The sequence below is a fragment of the Lepidochelys kempii genome, chromosome 1 (assembly GCF_965140265.1).
Source record: "Lepidochelys kempii isolate rLepKem1 chromosome 1, rLepKem1.hap2, whole genome shotgun sequence".
NCBI classification, from domain to species: domain Eukaryota; kingdom Metazoa; phylum Chordata; order Testudines; family Cheloniidae; genus Lepidochelys; species Lepidochelys kempii.
This window is the reverse complement of record NC_133256.1, coordinates 38,512,051-38,528,994: the sequence shown is the minus strand read 5'-3', so window position 1 is coordinate 38,528,994 and position 16,944 is coordinate 38,512,051. Positions and strand designations below refer to the sequence as shown.

The window sequence follows — 16,944 nt, the reverse complement described above, 5'->3', positions numbered from 1 at the left end:
AACGATGCTTCAGTAGAAGCCTCCCCTTTTGCTACTGGTTTAGTAAAACATGACTGTTGAGCTTTCAAAACAGCCTTGCTGAACACCCCGGGAAGTGACTGGATTTTCTTCGGGAAGGAAGAAGCACTGTCCCTCCCCTCTCTGAGATTAGTGCAGCCTCTTCCCCGCCAGTCCCTTCTCCTTATTCAGTATTAATGGCACCCCAAACGGCTCATTCATCATCCCAAATTAGCCAAATGAATTGTGTTGTTATTCCAGTTACAACAATGAATGACCGGACATCAAAAACCATTTTGAATTCATAGCGAGAAGGCAATCTATTTTGCTCCCCTGCCTGGCTGGGAGCACCAGGTTTTGCACTGGAAACAGGCTCTGTTCCATTAATGGTATTTCAAAGCCCCAGTCAGGAGACTGAAGTATTTCATTTCATGCCATGGCAATTACCAAGGTGGCTGTTGTTGTTAACCCCCTGCAGTCTCTGATAGGCTAAGGCTGATGATCTGTTTGGGATGGGGTTGGTATGCGCCTTGCATGTGTGTAAATTAACCTGTCTGCGGCTGCTTGTTTAATCAGGACAGTTCTCAAACTGGGGCTTCCTTTGACTGGCATTGCAGCCTGTGGTTCAGACAGAGAGCCGCATTTCAGCTGTACTGTGAGTTCAGCGGGCGCATCTAGCATTTGGGCTGTACTGTCCCTGCAGCGTGCACTTTGTTAAAGCACCGTCTACTGTTGAAAAACCACCTCTTTGGCTGAGAGCATGGTAGGGTGGGTGGGATGTATTCCCCTAGCTTGCTGTGATCCTGAAGGGGGTGGCAGGATGAGATGGGGGACTAAGACCAGGATTGCCACTCAGAGGCTCCAGGATCAACTGATTGGGGACCACTGGTCTAAAAGCTCTTTGTTCTCTCTAACTGTGCAAAACCCTTGATTATAACTTACTTTTTAATCCCTTCTGCTCTTTTCTGCCTTTTTCTTCCTTTTCGGAGTCACATCGTTTCTGAGGTTTTTCTTTTATTTCATTTTTCTTTACTTCCTTTTCCTGGTACTGAAGGCAAAAGATAAAATTAAAGTGCTATGCTATATTAAAGTGAAATGATCAGTTTTCAACTGCCAAAAACCAAAGTTCAGAGTTCTGCATTTCTCTGCCAGAGCCATCACTAACATTAGATTAGTGTGGGGAACAGGGTGATAATAAAATGGAGAGTGAACAGCACGGGTGACCTATAGTGGGATACAAAGCCTTTCACATTTGATTTACTGATTTAAAATCCAGACAAGGTTGCTAGTGAATAAAAGTAATCTGATCTGTCACAAACTTACATTAAAAATGTTTAGTGCCCTTAGTCCAGCTCCTATTGAACAGATGTTCACATGGTAAAATTACCACCAAAATTAGCACTTTTCAATCAAAGCTTTAAGCAATTTATACTACAATTACTTTATATTGGAAGAGAGTAGAAACTATTAGCATCCACATTTCTTGTTCTTTCAATACCCCAAGTATGCTGGGTGCTTTTCTAGCATGAAAAATACACACAGTCTGTTTCAAAGACCTTACAGTTTCCCTTCTTGTAATATGTCTAAAATTAGGACAAACTATAGGGAGGAGAAAGTGTGATAGAAGCCACAGGTTACAAAAAGATCTTGCTATTACTCAATGAAAACATCCATATCTTGATGTGCAGATGGAGAATAGTTAAAAAATTAAAAATCAGATTTTTAAAAAATTAAAATTAAATGTAGATTTTAAAAAATAAACATAGGGTATCATAATATATTGAATACAAAAAATATTAAGCAGTACATTTTTCTGCCAAGTTTTAAAGAAAATCAAAATAATGAACTGGTGAAAGTCACTGGCTAAACCCCTGGAACCAGAGTTTGCTGAAGTATTAAACCAGCCTTTGATAGCAATACCCTCTTCTGCAGATGGAGAGAGAATATTTTCTTCATTTCAGTTTATTCAACTAGTTCAGTTCAATGACTTCCAGTTCATTCAAAGTTAAGAAACCAATTGTGAGTTGAAAATGGAAAGCTTGTTTCCCTTTTCCAATCTATGAATTAAAAAAAAAAAAAAAACTTGGTGTGAGATGAGATTCCTACTACTTGTAAAATCTTGAAGAACATGGTGACTAGAAACAGTTCAATTCACTAACTACAGATCATACTTCCTTTGTTTAATAAACCATTTTTCTTATGTAACCAGCACATTTAAAGGTAGGTTTTTTATATAAAAAAATTTATAACGCTGGCTTTGTTCATTTTTAATTGAATTTCCATCCAAACAGACCTTGACATAAATCACAAGTAAAAAATAATCTAGTAAAGGAATGTATCATCCACCATTTTCTAACAAAGTAAAAAACTAAGAATCTTAAGAAAGATGACTAAACGTATATTAAGTTACATCATTGCTTAAATGAGTATACATAGTATAACTTTCTCTTTAACAAAAAGAACCAAATGTAGTCTAAAGACTGTATTTAGTGGCAAATCAACATGTTTTAATAGTTACCAACCTATGACAATCAAACTCTCTTTAGAAATACAATGCAAAAGTACAAATGAAAAATGATTCTAAAAAAAGGTCATTTAAATCAAGATTTCCACCTTGCTGATTTGAATAAGGATTAAAAAAAGACGGTTATTCACCTTTGTAATTGTTGTTCTTCAAGATGTGTTGCTCATATCCATTCCAATTAGGTGTGTGCATGCCACGTGCATGATCGTCGGAAGATTTTTACCCCAGCAACACTCGGTGGGTTGGTTGAGGCGCCCCCTGGAGTGGCACCTTCATGTTGCTGGATATATGCCCCAGCACCCCCTCAGTTCCTTCTTGCCGGCTACTCCAACAGAGGGGAAGGAGGGCGGGTTTGGAATGGATATGAGCAACACATCTCGAAGAACAACAGTTATAAAGGTGAGTAACTGTCTTTCTTCTTCAAGTGCTTGCTCATATCGATTCCAATTAGGTGACTCCCAAGCCTTACCTAGGCGGTGGGGTTGGAGTGAGATGTCGCAGAGTAAAGGACCGCTGAACCAAATGCAGCATCACCCCAGACTGCTGAATTATCGCTTAGTGGGCGGCGAAGGTATGCACCGATGACCAAGTAGCTGCCCTACATATCTCCTGTATGGGTATGTGTGCCAGGAAAGCAGATGATGAAGCCTGAGCCCGTGTGGAGTGAGTGGTAAGGTGCATAGTTGGGACACCAGCCAAGTGATAGCATGAATGGATGCATGATGTGATCCAGGACAAGATGCGCTGGGAGGAGACTGGAAGACCCTTCATCTGGTCTGCCACAGCAACAAACAGTTGCAATGTTTTCCTGAAAGGTTTAATTCACTCGATGTAGAAGGCGAGGGCCCTGCGAATGTCCAGGGAGTGCAGCTGTTGTTCCCGTCGAGAGTCGTGCGGCTTCGGGTAGAAGACAGGGGTGAAGATGTCCTGATTGAGATGGAAGGCAGATGCCACCTTAGGGAGGAAGGCCGGGTGGGGTCGCAGCTGTACCTTGTCCTTATGGAACACCGTATATGGTGGTTCTGATGTGAGTGCCCTGAATTTAGACACACACCTTGCCGAAGTGATAGCTACAAGAAAGGATGTCTTCCAGGAACGGTACAGGAGTGAGCAGGTGGCCATCAGCTCGAACGGGGCAGCCATGAGTTTGGAGAGAACCAGGTTAAGATCCCACATAGGGACCGGTTGTTGAATTCGTGGGAACAGGCGTTCCAACCCCTTGAGAAATCTGCTGACAATGGGATTGGAGAAGATCGAACGACCGTTTTGGCCCAGGTGGAAAGCCGAAATAGCTGCCAGGTGCACTCTGATGGATGATATCGCCAAGCCCTGCTGTTTTAAGGACAGGAGGTAGTCCAAGATGATAGGTACTGACGCCTGTAGTGGGGCCATATGACTGAGCGCACCAGCAGGAAAAACTTCGCTAAGTACATGGACCTGGTAGAGGGCTTCCTGCTACCCAAAAGGACCTGCTATATGAAGCGAGAGCAGCACAACTCAGATTGAGTTAGCCATGCAGCATCCACACTGTGAGATGGAGATTGCAGGTCGGGATGACAGAGTCGTCCATGGTCCTGAGTGGTCAGGTCTGTCCACGGCAGGAGTGGAATTGGAGTGTCCATCGACAGCTCTAGGAGAGTGGTATAACAGTGCTGCCTAGGCCACGCCGGGGCAACCAAAACCAGGCTCTGTTCCTGCACAGCTTGAGCAGGACCCTGTAGACTAGTGGAATGGAGGGAAGGCGTAGCACAGGTGATCCTTCCACTGTATTAGGAAGGTGTCTGACAGGAAACCCGGAGAGCGTCCTTGTAGAGAGCAGAACACTTGGCATTTCCAATTCTCACGAGAGGTGAATAGGTCTATCAGGGGAAAGCCACACTTCAGGAAGACAGAGTGGATGATGTCCGGGAGAACCGACCACTCGTGAGTCTGAAATGATCTGCTGAGGTGGTCCGCTAAGGTGTTCTGGACTCCTGGGAGAAATGACACCACCAGATGGATCAAGTGGGCTATACAGAATTCCCACAGATGAGTGGCCTCCTGACAGAGGGGGGACGACTGGGCTCCCCCTTGTTTGTTGATGTAAAGCATGGCTGTTGTGGTCGTCTGTGAGGACTGCAACACAATGGCCCTGAATGCACTCTTGCAATGCCTAACACTCCAGGCGCACAGCTCTGAGCTCCCGTACGTTAATGTGCGGGGATAACTCTCCTGCCAACCATAGCTCCTGTGTATGGAGGACCCCGAGGTGGGCTCCCCATCCCAGGGATGATGCATCCGTGACTAGGGACATGGAGGGCTGCGGGGTGTGAAATGGCACCCCTTCGCACACTGATTTGGGGTCCAGCCATCAGTCTAGAGAGGCTAATATCCCTGGTGGGACAGTAACCACCGTGCTCAAGCTGTCCTGACCCGAGCAGTATACTGTTGATAGCCAGGCTTGGAGTGGACGTAGCCGCAGCCTGGCGCACATGGTCACATATGTGCAAGAGGCCATATGTCCCAGGAGGCACAGGCATGTTTTCATGGTCGAGGTTGGGAAGTTTTGCAGGCTGTGGACGATGTTCACCAGGGATTGGAAGCGTGCTTCCAGCAGAAGTGCCCGGGCTAGGTCTGAGTCTAAGACTGCTCCTATGAATTCTATCCTCTGGGTTGGTACCAGAGTAGATTTTGTGACCGAGCAGGAGGCCCACTTGATTGAACATGTTTATGGTGAGCTGGACATGAGACTGCACCTGATCCCTGGAGTGGCCCCGAATAAACCGGTCGTCAAGGTATGGGAACAGCTGGATCTGTTGTCAACGAAGGGAGGCAGCCACAAGAGCCACACACTTGGTAAAACACCCTGGGGGCCGTAGATACGCCAAAAGGAAGGACGGTGAATTGAAAGTGCTGTTGATTGACCACAAAATGAAGGAAGCATCTGTGCACTGGGTAGATTGCAACGTGGCAGTACGCATCCTCCATGTCGAGGGTGGCGTACCAGTCTCCAGGATCTAACGAAGGAATAATGGTACATAGAGAGACCATGCGGAACTTTAACTTTACCATGAATTTGTTGAGTCCGCATAGGTCCAGGATAGGCTGAAGCCTGCCCTTGGCCTTGGGGATTAGGAAGTAGCGGGAGTAAAAACCCCTGCCCCTTGACTCTCTTGGAACCTCCTCTATCGCCCCCACAGCTAGGAGTGATTGGACCTCCTGTAGAAGGAGGTGCTCGTGAGAAGGGTCCCTGAAGAGGGACGGGGTAGGAGGATGGGGGGGAGCAAATTGAAGGGAGTAACCCCTTTCCACGGTGCAAAGGACCCAACGGTCTAATGTTACGTGAGACCACACACAGAGGAAATGGGAGAGACGATCTTGGAAAGGCAGGGAAGGATCCTGCATGGAGACTGGTGCTCCGTCCTTGGGCGCACCTTCAAAAGTTCTGCTTAGGCCTAGGCAATGGCTTGGGAGGGCCCTGGCCTTGGCTGGCTTGGTGACCAGTTTGTCGTCTTCTACCACCTCAGCCGCATCTTCTAAAGAAGTCCTGTCTTGGCCGAGGGGGAAGGTAGGACCTCTGAGGCTGCAGTCTGAAGGGCCTTCTCTGCGTTACTGGGGTATGCATTCCCAGAGAGCGCATAATAGCTCTCAGGTCCTTCAGACTCTGCAACCTTGAGTCTGTTTTGTCTGAGAATAGGCCTTGGCCATCAAAGGGTAGGTCCTGGAGGGTCTGCGGCAACTCTGGTGGTAAGCCACAGACCTGCAGCCACGAGATGTGGCGCATGGCTATGACCGAGGCTAGGGTCCTAGCCGCCGCGTGCAGAGAGGCTTGCAGGGAGGTTCTGGCCACCTTCTTGCCCTCCTCCACTAGGGCCCCAAATTCTTCTCTGGACTCCTGTGGAATTAACTCTTTTTTGAATTTCTCCATAGAGTGCCATGAATTATAATTGTATCTGCTCAGGAGTGCCTGCTGGATGGCCCCTGAGCTGCAAGCCTCTGGCCGAATACACCTTGCGCCTAAACAAGTCTAGGCATCTAGCGTCCTTTGATTTGGGCACCTGGGCTAACCATGCCATTCCTTCTCGTTAACCGAAGCCATGACAAGGGAACACGGTTGGGGGTGCGTGTAGAGGTACGCGTACTCCTTTGAGGGGACAAAGTACTTCCTTTTCACCCCCTTGGCCGTAGGTGGAATAGAGGCTGGCAAATTGTCTTGGCATTGGTCTGTATAGTCCGTATGACTGGGAGGGCCACGCTGGACAGTGCCTCCAGGGACAGAATGTCAACCACCAGGTCCTCTTCCTCCACCACCTCCTCTACCTGGAGGTTCATATTGTGCGCCACCCTGCAGAGCAGCTCCTGGTTGGTGTGGAAGTCCATAGGAGGAGGGCCCAAAACCGTAGTCCCTGCCACTGCCTCATCAGGCGAGGATGAGGAAGATACCCCCGGGACTAAGAGATCCTGCGTGGGGTCCTCATTTGGAGGAACTTGTTGCCTGAAGTCCACCACGCTAGGGGCGTGGGCCTGTGTTGACACTGGAGCAGTCCCCTCAGAACCCTCTGGGGGGGAGGGGCGAGACACAGTGACCTCTGGTACTCGGGGCTCCGAAGGGGCGGAACAGGAAGCTCCCAAAGGAATCCCTTGGGCCTGATGGTATGCCCAGGGGGTCCAAAAAAGACCACTGTGGAGGTCCTTGGCCCGAGTCCCTGCCTTTGTCCAGCCACTGGCCTGCACCATCTTTGCCCCAGTCATGGGTGAGAGAGCCACCTTGTGAGCGTGACAACGTGGAGGTGGAGCGAGCTGGCCAAGGCAGTGCTGAAAGTGTTGGCGCAGAATCCGCCGGTGCTGTACAGTGCCATGGTGCCAGCGACTGGTGGCAAGATGTAGAACAGTACCGAGATGTCGATCGGTGCCTGCGGTTGTATCGATACCGGGAGCCTGATCTGGATCTCAACGGCGACCTTCGACAAGACCGGCGCTGGGATTGGTTCTGGGTCGAGCGCTGCTCTGACCGGTACCGGGAGAGGTGCCAAGAGTCCCATCGGTACCAGCTGTACCGCGATTCTGATCTTTGCGAGCCGGAGCAGTGTCGTGAGTACGACTGGCGCCGAGAACGGGATCGGTGCTGGGACTGCAAGCGACGCCATGAAAGGTGCCGGGACCAAGATTGGGACCAAGACTGGTGCTGCCCTGCTTCACTCGGCAACGGTGATTATATCAGGTATGGTTTTCCCTTCGATGGCACCGCCCGCACCAGAGGTGCCACTGGCTGCAAGGGAGTCGGCTCTGCGAGCGCGATCAAGTCCTGCGCTGTAGAGAAGTTCTCTGGCACAGAGGGGAGCCTTAGCTCGACCGCGGTGTGCACTGGGGAGTTAACAAGCACCGGACTAGATGGCCCTTACGGCGCCGGAGTCAAAGGTGTAGGAGCCGTTGTTATACCAATAAATTAAAAATCAGCAGGATCTTATTAAAGGGAAAAAGGCAAAATACCACATTTATTGTGAATACAGAAAGAATCATAGTAAGCAGTTAGTTATAGCTATAACATTCCATTCAATCTCATTTATTCACACATTCATTCATTCATACAAACACACACACACACAGGTTCTGCAAGGTTATCATCATAGTTACCAGCCTTAGATTTGCTCATGCCAAGCCATTGGCCAGGTGGCCTGGACATGAGGAGGGAGCAGGGCCTTGTCAGATGCTCATCTGATGCTCCTGGAAGTTGGTATGCAGAATCAGACCCCAAAGTTCACTTTCTAGTGTCCATTTTTATAGGAATTTCTTCCTATGCCAGTCTATGGGAATTGCTTCATCATGCTGTTGCTGAATTAGTCAGCAGATAGCACATTCCTGACGGCTCTCCAAGATGTTATCTTGTTCTTTGGTTCTCCCATTCTTGAGGCTGTTGGGTGGATTCCAGTCTGCCCTCCGGGGGTCCTCTGGTTATTTCCACTTGACGCCTTCTTCAGCCGATGGACACTGGATTCTTAGGCTGGCACCTCCCTGATCATTCAGTTATTATCCACACCAAGCATTCATCCACATACATCCTCTATCTCTATTTTAATCACAATTGTTAATACAACAAAAGGGCGGGGAGTCTCTGGGTGCTGTTTCTGTTGTTAGAGTATTGCTTTGAGTCTCTGTGAATTGCTTTGAGAACAGACTGTCTTAGAATGTACTAACGCAATTAGCAGCTTGCAAGTTTCACACACAGAGGGAGAGAAACAGTACCAAAAACCAAGAGACCTCTTAATTAGTAATACCCTGGAATTTAAACTATGGGGAATCAAACTCATTTGTGATTTTAATACAGAACTTCTTTAATATGATCCAACACCGTTACTTGTCCTGTGTGCTCCAGCAATGGATGCTGCTCCGGCTGCAGTGCGGGAAGTGTTGGTGGCTGTTGAACCGACAAAGAAGAAGCAGTCGGCACCTGCTTGAGCTGCTTCTTCTTCTGGCCCGGAAACAGGGACTGGCACCGCGGTGGTGGAGGTGCTGGAGGGGCATGACGCCATGAGTCTTTAGCAGAGTCCGAACGTGGTGCCAGACCAGTCGGTGCCGCAGTGGCACTCCGCACCGAAGACGATGCCCAGTCCCAGTGCGTGGAGGAAGGGACGAGGCTAAGTGCCACCTCCATAAGGAGTCTAAAGTCCCGCTCCTTTTTAGTCCTCGGCTTGAAGGCTTTGCAATTGTGGTACTTGTCCGCTTGGTGGGATTCCCGCAGGGAAGGGTCGTGGGCGGGGGGTCTCCCGTTGGCATCTGCTTCAGGCAAGCCAAGCAGGGTTTGAAGTCCGGAGACCTAGGCATGGGCCCCTGTATCAGGACGGGTAGAGGGGAGAAGACCCCGCTCCACCCAACTAAATACACTAATCTATGCTAACTACTAACAACTAGTTACAACTATTAACAGGTACTAAGAGAGAAAGCTAGGGAGAGTGGAGATCAGCTACGCTGCGCTCCACAGTTCTAACGACTGTCACGGGCGGTAAGAAGGAACTGAGGGGGCGCTGGGTCAGCTGGAGCATATATCCGGCACCATGAAGGCGCCACTCCAGGGGCCGCCTCATCCGACCCACTGAGTGTTGCTGGGGTAAAAATCTTACGACGATTGTGCTTGCGGTGCGCACACACCTAATTGAAATCAATACGAGCAAGCACTCGAAGAACCACCGGTGATTTAAATCAATCCACCTACATGATGTAGTGTTAATGTCTTCAAAAGTAATTACTACAAATTCATTTATGGGCACTGAGGAAACAGCGATTAGGATTATTTAACATGTTAAGGAATCATCACTACAATAAGTCAGAAAAGCTTAACAAAAGATCCAATCCAAAGATTCTTTGATTACATAAAAACACAGATGCATATTTATCTTTACAACACCTCTGTGACGCAAAATGGAATTATCCCCAATTTTACAGTCAGAAATTAAGGCCAAAATTGTCAGTTCCTACTGATCATCTCCAGTTGCAAAGGCTCAGCAACTCTGATAAACCTGGTGCCTGTTTGGTAACTTGGGCACGCAGAAAATAAGGAAGATTAGTTATTCCTGTGGGAATACTGCACTACTGTGTAATGCAAAATTTGCGCAGAATTCTCCCACAGAATTGGGGTTGCAGCACTGCTGGCCGCCACTAGGGGCCACTGGTCTCTGCAGAGGCCAGCTCGCAGTGAGCAGAGCACCCATCCTGGCAGGGATGGAGGCTGCATGCTCTGGCTGCCAGGCTTGACCCCCAATCCTCATTGTCCTGGGCATGAGAGGGCTACGGACAGCCAGCTCTGTCAAAGGGTGAAGAAGGGTAGAGCAGGGCTGTACTACACCACATCCCCCAGAGGGACAGTAAAGAAGCTGGAGGGAGTAAAGACTCTGGGGGAGGCCCCCATGGCTGGGCTCTGGAGGGGAGGGGGTTGCAGGTATCTGGGCTCTGGGGGGAAAGGGGGTGCGGAGATCTGGACTCTGGGGGCCCCATGCAGCCACCTCCACCCCCACCTGGAACTTGGTTGTCATAGGAGTTTCTTTAACTTTCTACTCCTGGGAGAATTTTTTTTTCTGTTGTCTGTATTGTTGACAAGTATTTAGAAATAAATTACCAAAATAATTGAAACTGGAGTGATTATATTGTGTTATTTTGACAATAAAAAATGCAGAATTTTAAAATATTGTGTGCAGAATTTTTAATTTTTTGGCACAGAATTCCCCCAGGATTAATTAGTAGCAACCTGTAAAGTAAGTATGGTTTAAGTAACTCATGCAATGTCACATAGGAACTTTGTGGCAGAGGCAGGGATATAATCCAATTCTCCAAGGTAGCATTCAGTGGCCTCAACCAAGAGACCTCCCTTCCTTCCTGCATTCCCTTGCCTTAGTCCCTACAACTTTCAAATTGTAGAACAAACAAGGAAAAGGTCATATAGCCTCCATATTACGCAACTTTGATACATTCCCTGAGCACCATTCATACTACATACTGAATGACACAAGAGTCTTATGAGACATAGCATGTGACCATTAAAGATTATATCATAATGTATACACGACAGGATGAATTAAATTTGCAACTTTAATATTCTTTTAACATAGTTTTTAAATGTAGCTTAAGTTTCAGTTTGCTTGTTAAAAAAAGCATAGAAATTAAATCATGAGAAACCACAGTGACCACTTCTACCCCCAAATCTGATAGGTCATCAGCAAGGTTTGGACCTTGACCCACAGCACAGATCTCTACCACCAGATTTAAGTAACTTGTAACAGTAGTAGGCGGTTTTCCTTTAAGCAGATCAGCCTCTAGATGAGGAAGAATACACATTTTGCCAGTAGGTTTCACAGCTACAATCATGGTGCTTCAAATCAGATTGGGGTGTGTGCAGCAGAGGTTGCCATTGATGGGGGGGGAGGCAGGCAGAAACAAACCAAAAAAAAATCCACATCCATTATGGCATGGTCTATCCTGTGGGAGGGGGCAGGATATTGCCCATCCTCTTTTACTGTTCTCAAACCTGGAGGACTTCCTGGAAGGACAACAGAGGTATTCCTGGTAGCATGACTCATAAGATCCAGAAAAGGTGCACTGAACAGTGATCCGTCTAAGGGGTGGCAAACCCTGTCCTCAAGGAAACCATGTAGTGGAAATGTAACAATGAAAATCTTGCCAATCCTTATTCACTATGCAGGAGTAGGGAACTTTTTTTTCTATCAGGGGCCACCGACACACAGAAAAGAAAAGAAAAAAAAAAATCAGTCATGGGCCTCACACAGCCCCGGGGTGGGGGTGGGGCACGCCATGGACGCTCTGGGCTTCCCTTAGGGTGGGGCCAGAAATGAGGGGTTCAGGGTGCAGGAGGGCTCCAGCCAGGGGTGCTGGCTCTGGACTGGGGCTCAGGATGAGGGGTTTGGAATACAGAAGAGGGCTCCGGGGTGGGGCCAACAGGTTTGGAGTGCAGGAATTTGGCTCAGGGGCAAGGGGTTGGGGGTGCAGGGTCTGGGAGGGAGTTAGGGTGCGGGAGGCGTTTCTGACTTGGGGCAGGAGGTTCAGGGTACAGGCTCCGGCCAGGCAGAGCTCACTGCAGGCGGCTCCCAGTTGGCAGCACAGCATGACTAAGGTAGGCTTCCTGCCTGCCCTGGCTCTGTGCTGCTCCCAGAAGCGGCCGGCATGTCTGGCCTCTAGAAGGAGGCGTGGCCAGGCAGCTCTGTGTGGTGCCCGCGTCTGCAGGAGCCACCCCCATAGCTCCCATTGGCCACGGTTCCCGGCCAAGGAACTGCAGAGCCGCTGCTGGGGGTGGGGGTAGCACACGGAACTTCCCTGATTGCCCCTCCGCCAAGGGGACGCAAGGAAATGCCAGCCGCTTCTGGGAGCTACATGGAGCTGACTGGCACTGAATGGAGACTTGCTGGGGGCCGGATGAAATTAAGCGGTGGGCCAGATTCGTGCCATAGGTTAACCACCCCTAATGTAAGTGATAAACAAGCCTTTAGAGTCTGCAGAAGGTACAAATGGTGGGATTTAAGGTTTTCCAGTAATACAAATGCAGTGGCTTTTAAAAGATTTTTAGGAACTGAATAATTTTTCAAACACATGATCATTTCTCGTTATTGTTCTAGAACTTCTATATCTTCAGATTACTTGGATCAGTAAGTATAACACACTTTGCAAACTTCCTGTTTGTACATGTTTATACTTTATGCTAAGTGATCTCAAGTTAAATATCCAAGAACTTGAATTTCCTAAATAAGTACCTGGATAAGACAGCAACTCCATTTGGGAGTTCTCTTGCATTTTCCAGTTAGTTCTACCAAGTCTCTTTGTCTACTTTTTTTTTTTTTTTTTTTTTAAAAAGTCCTGACTACAAAAAGAAACTGACCCTTTGCTGACAAATCTTCTTGAGCTGCTGCTGAGAACATTTATGTACTAATTTAGGTCAGACAAAAATCCTGACAGACTCAATTATGCCTTCTTGTCTACGAGTTTTGTTTTCAATGCTTGCTCAGAGAGGACTTGTTCTGAAAAACTTTCAAATTCCTAGTTTAGACAGAGCTTGTTTGCTTAAATTTATTTCTGTCAGCCAGTGTAATTTTTGTCTGAATGCAGTATGGTTATAGCCGTGTCAGTCCCAGGATATTAGAGACACAAGATGGGTGAGGTAATCTCTTTAATAGGACCAATTTCTGTTGATGAGAATAAGCGTCTCTCTTTCACCAACATAAGCTGGTCCAATAAAAGATACTACCTGATTCACCTTGTCTCTCTCATTTTTGGCTGAATACTTTCTAGATTTGAACTATTTGCTGTAAAAGTTTTACACAGGATTTAACACTTAAGCCAGCTAACATGAAGAAGATCTCAGTCTTTAACAATGTTTAAGCAACTGCTACAGGACTAGGAAGAACAGAAGGCTTATTTAAAAGAAAACCCACCACAATGTTTTAAATACGGCTATGCCCCATCCAAGTTGCTTGGCTTAACCATGTTTAGAATAGCTGTCACAATCATTAAACTCTAGTATGGACAGGGTTTCGGCTTCTCTAGTTCCACTTTTGTTTTCTTCCTCTGACGGCAGTATCTACATTTGATATTTATATTCTGTTTTTGAACCTGATTTGCCCACTCAAAGGTGCTCAGGGAATGTATGCAATTACCTTGATTAGAGTACCGGAGCTGAACTAATGATACAGACATATTTGCCACTGTTCACTGAAAAGAATGTTACTTTTGAGGAGTTTTGTCTGTAATTTTTGCTACAATCAGAACGCCAGTTGCTATGTGCACAAACTGCAAGCAGCGATGCAGTGGTCTCAGGCAGCTAAACAACATTACATTGTTCAATAGCATTTTTCATAGAAGGCCATTTTAGTTTTCCCAGTACTGTACACTTATTTTTTACCTTTTCTACCCCAGATCCTCCTTAAAATATAATCTTGTGCTCAGTGAGGAACATAATAGTACTTCAAACCAAAGAAACGTACTGCTTCAGAAATGTTTTTAGATTAATCTGAAGGGTGTGTGTCTTAAATGCTGAAATTCAGGTTTTTATTCTGTATTGTCTACATTATATCTAAAAACAACAAAAAGAAACTCTAGCGAGACAAGCCTGCTGCACAGCTATTTGGGAGACTCGGGTTTATAAGTGATTTCAGGATTCCAATTCCTAGTTAGATACCAAAATACACAAATTATAGTAATGGTATACTTAAAAACACAGAGATGGCATGTTAGCCATGCCACATAAGAACAATTCATAGCATGATAATAACTGGATACTCACTAGACGGCTGAATGCCTTACTATAAAATAAGGGGAAGAATGCCAAACCGAAGGTGGTCAGAGGTGCAAGGTAACAGACAAGTGGCTAAAACAGATAGTACAAAGGTTGTTTAGAATGAAACCTAACCAGTTCTCAAGCAACTGAAAACAGGAAGCTGTAGAGAGTCACAGGCGTGATTCCATGGATGCTCTGGGGCTGGAACACCCATGGAAAATAAACAGTGGCAGCCCTACAGGTTGCACCTCCTCCCCCCAGCACTTCCTACTCACCTGCAGCTTCGCCAATCAGCTCCTCGCACTCCCTCCCACCGCAGATCAGCTGCGGAGGCAGGAAGAGGTGGGTGAGGGGGCAGGAAGAGGCAGGGGAAGGGGTGGAGTGTGGGCAGGACAAGGGCAGGAAGATGCAGGGTGGGAGCTTGTAGGAAGGGGCAGAGTGAGAGCGGGGCCTGGGGCAGAGTGGGGGGAGGGTTGAGCATGCCCTGGCAACTCATTAAGTCAGTACCTATGGAGAGATTTAAACTCTACTGAACACTAAACTGAAGACAAGCTAACTTAATGTACAATACTTACTTTCTGAACAGTTTTAGGATTACCTTTGATAAAGTGCCTCTTTCCTTTGACATGTTCGCCACATTCAGATAACATTTAGAGACAGGCTTCTCTCCTAACATGCTCCCTTCTTTATTATGTTCAGTATACAGAGAAAATTTTTCAAACAGAGTCTCCCCTATAGAGTGTGCAGTGGGCTTCTTTCATTTTATCCTCATTAACTCTCCCAATTATATTTTTGTCTTTGCGATCAGAAATAGTAGGCTTTTGAGGTGTCTGAGGTATGTCCCTGGCATAATATTTGTCTGATTTAAACTTTGTTTTTCAAATTTCAAAACACTGCTTACCTCCCCAACTGAATCAGTCGACTTGCGCCCTTTTTCATCAGTGCACAATTTCAAACTTTTTTGCACTGGAGCAGGTGTAGGCAAAATTTTGTCTAACTCTGCAGAAGATTTTGCCTTTTCTTGAGCTTTTTGTTTTTTGTGCATATTTTTCTTCTCCAAATAGTTGTCCTTTGTTTCCACTTTTTTACTTTCCTCTTTGTAATCTTCAGCCTTTTTAAGTTTCTTCTTTTTCCTTTTAACCTTCAGCTCAATGCTGTCCTCTTCAGTACTTGCTGACCCATCTGGCTGCCTGTCAGCAATGGAATCCTTCATAACCGTTTCCTGTTCAGATTTCTCTTTTCCACTTTTTATCTTGTGTTTCTCCTCTCTACCCTCAGAACACAAGTCTGAATTTTCATTGTCAGCTACTTGAGAAAACGAATCATCTAGGGTGCTTGACTCAGAGTCAAACTGAAGGTCACTATGTTTTTCCTTTCGCAATTTTTTACTTTCTTTAGAATCCTCTTTACATTTTGTCTTTAAATCTTTAATTTCTCCCTTCTTTTTCTTGATTTCTTTAGAATCTTCTTTCTTCTGCTTCTTAGGATCTTTTGAATCTTCCTTGGTTTCTGAAGTTCTTTTTTTTGGTTTTGAATCTAAAGTCAAACTATCTGAGGAGTTTTCACGTTCCAGCCTGGGTTTCTCTTTGAATTTTGCAGACTTTGATTTTTTCTTTTTCAAATCATCTGGGCTTCTATCCTCACCATCTTTTGATTTTTTTTTCTTCTTCTTTGGTGACGTGTCTTCTTTTGCTTCACTTTGCAAGTCACTGTCAGATTCTGCCTCAAATAATTCATCATTTAAAGACAGCTTCTATAAAATGAAGAAAAACAGAAAAACATTTCTTTCCTCCTTTCCCAATTAAACTTTATTATTTATGTACTTCAGTGCACAACAGTGTTATACATGCTTAAATCCATAGAGCCCAAACCCAGGGTAGTGCAAGATTTCAAATTTTAAAACACAACTGTAGCTTGCAGTGGTTATTCCCATTCTAGCTCATCATTACTAAGTCCTCTCTGAAACAGGACTAGATCAAAGTGCATTAACAAACTTAATGCATGTCAGCAGGGTCCACGTGGACAGATAGTCCACAGCAGAATAGTGCAGGGGAAAGTCACACCCCTGCTTACTGTGAACGAATTATTTGTGTCGACAAGCCCTTACTCAAGTTACTACCTCTGGAAGTGGCATTAACAGGCACATGGAGGGAAAAAAACAGGCAGGATGTACCTGGGTAGCTATGTTGAGCAGCAAAATAGAGCACAAACTTGATTCTGGACTCTTCCTTGCTGCAAGAGTCAGTCCTGGTCTACGCTTAAAGTGTAGTCTGACATAACCCCCAGCGTAGAGACGACTAGGTTGACAGAAGAATTCTTCCATCAGTTTAGCTACCGCTTCTTGGGGAGGTGGATATCCTCCCCTGCAGTAAACACCCTGTCAATGTAGAAAGTGTCTACATTACAGTGCTACAGTGGCATAGCTGCAGCTGTGCCGCTGTAGCACCCATACTGTAGACATGGTCTAATTAACTTGATATTGCAAAGGTGATCTACTGATTCTTCAGAAGTATGGCACAAGATTCCAAAGAAACCTGTTGTAGGTTATTTTAAAGCACATGGGTATGTCCATGCTGCAATAAACCAGCCAAGGCTGGCCTGAGTCAGCCGACTCTGGCTTGTGGGGCTCAGGCCCCTAGGCTATAAAACTGCAGCGTAGACATCTGGGCTT

The 16,944-nt window shown here is 46.3% G+C and overlaps 1 protein-coding gene across 3 annotated transcripts in view; it reads right to left on the bottom strand.

Annotated features, from left to right (window-relative positions):
- Positions 1-16,944, bottom strand: part of MPHOSPH8 (M-phase phosphoprotein 8) — a 49,144-nt gene that overhangs the window by 23,967 nt on the left and 8,233 nt on the right. For 2 of the 3 annotated variants that reach the window (XM_073339396.1, XM_073339404.1), the window contains exons 3-4: positions 15,175-16,026; positions 940-1,045 (exon numbers count right to left, since the gene is read on the bottom strand). In XM_073339396.1, the coding sequence (XP_073195497.1) occupies positions 940-1,045; positions 15,175-16,026 (958 nt within the window). Of the gene's footprint in view, positions 1-939; positions 1,046-15,174; positions 16,027-16,446; positions 16,654-16,944 lie in introns of those variants that run through there. The other variant, XM_073339415.1, reaches the window with a different exon arrangement.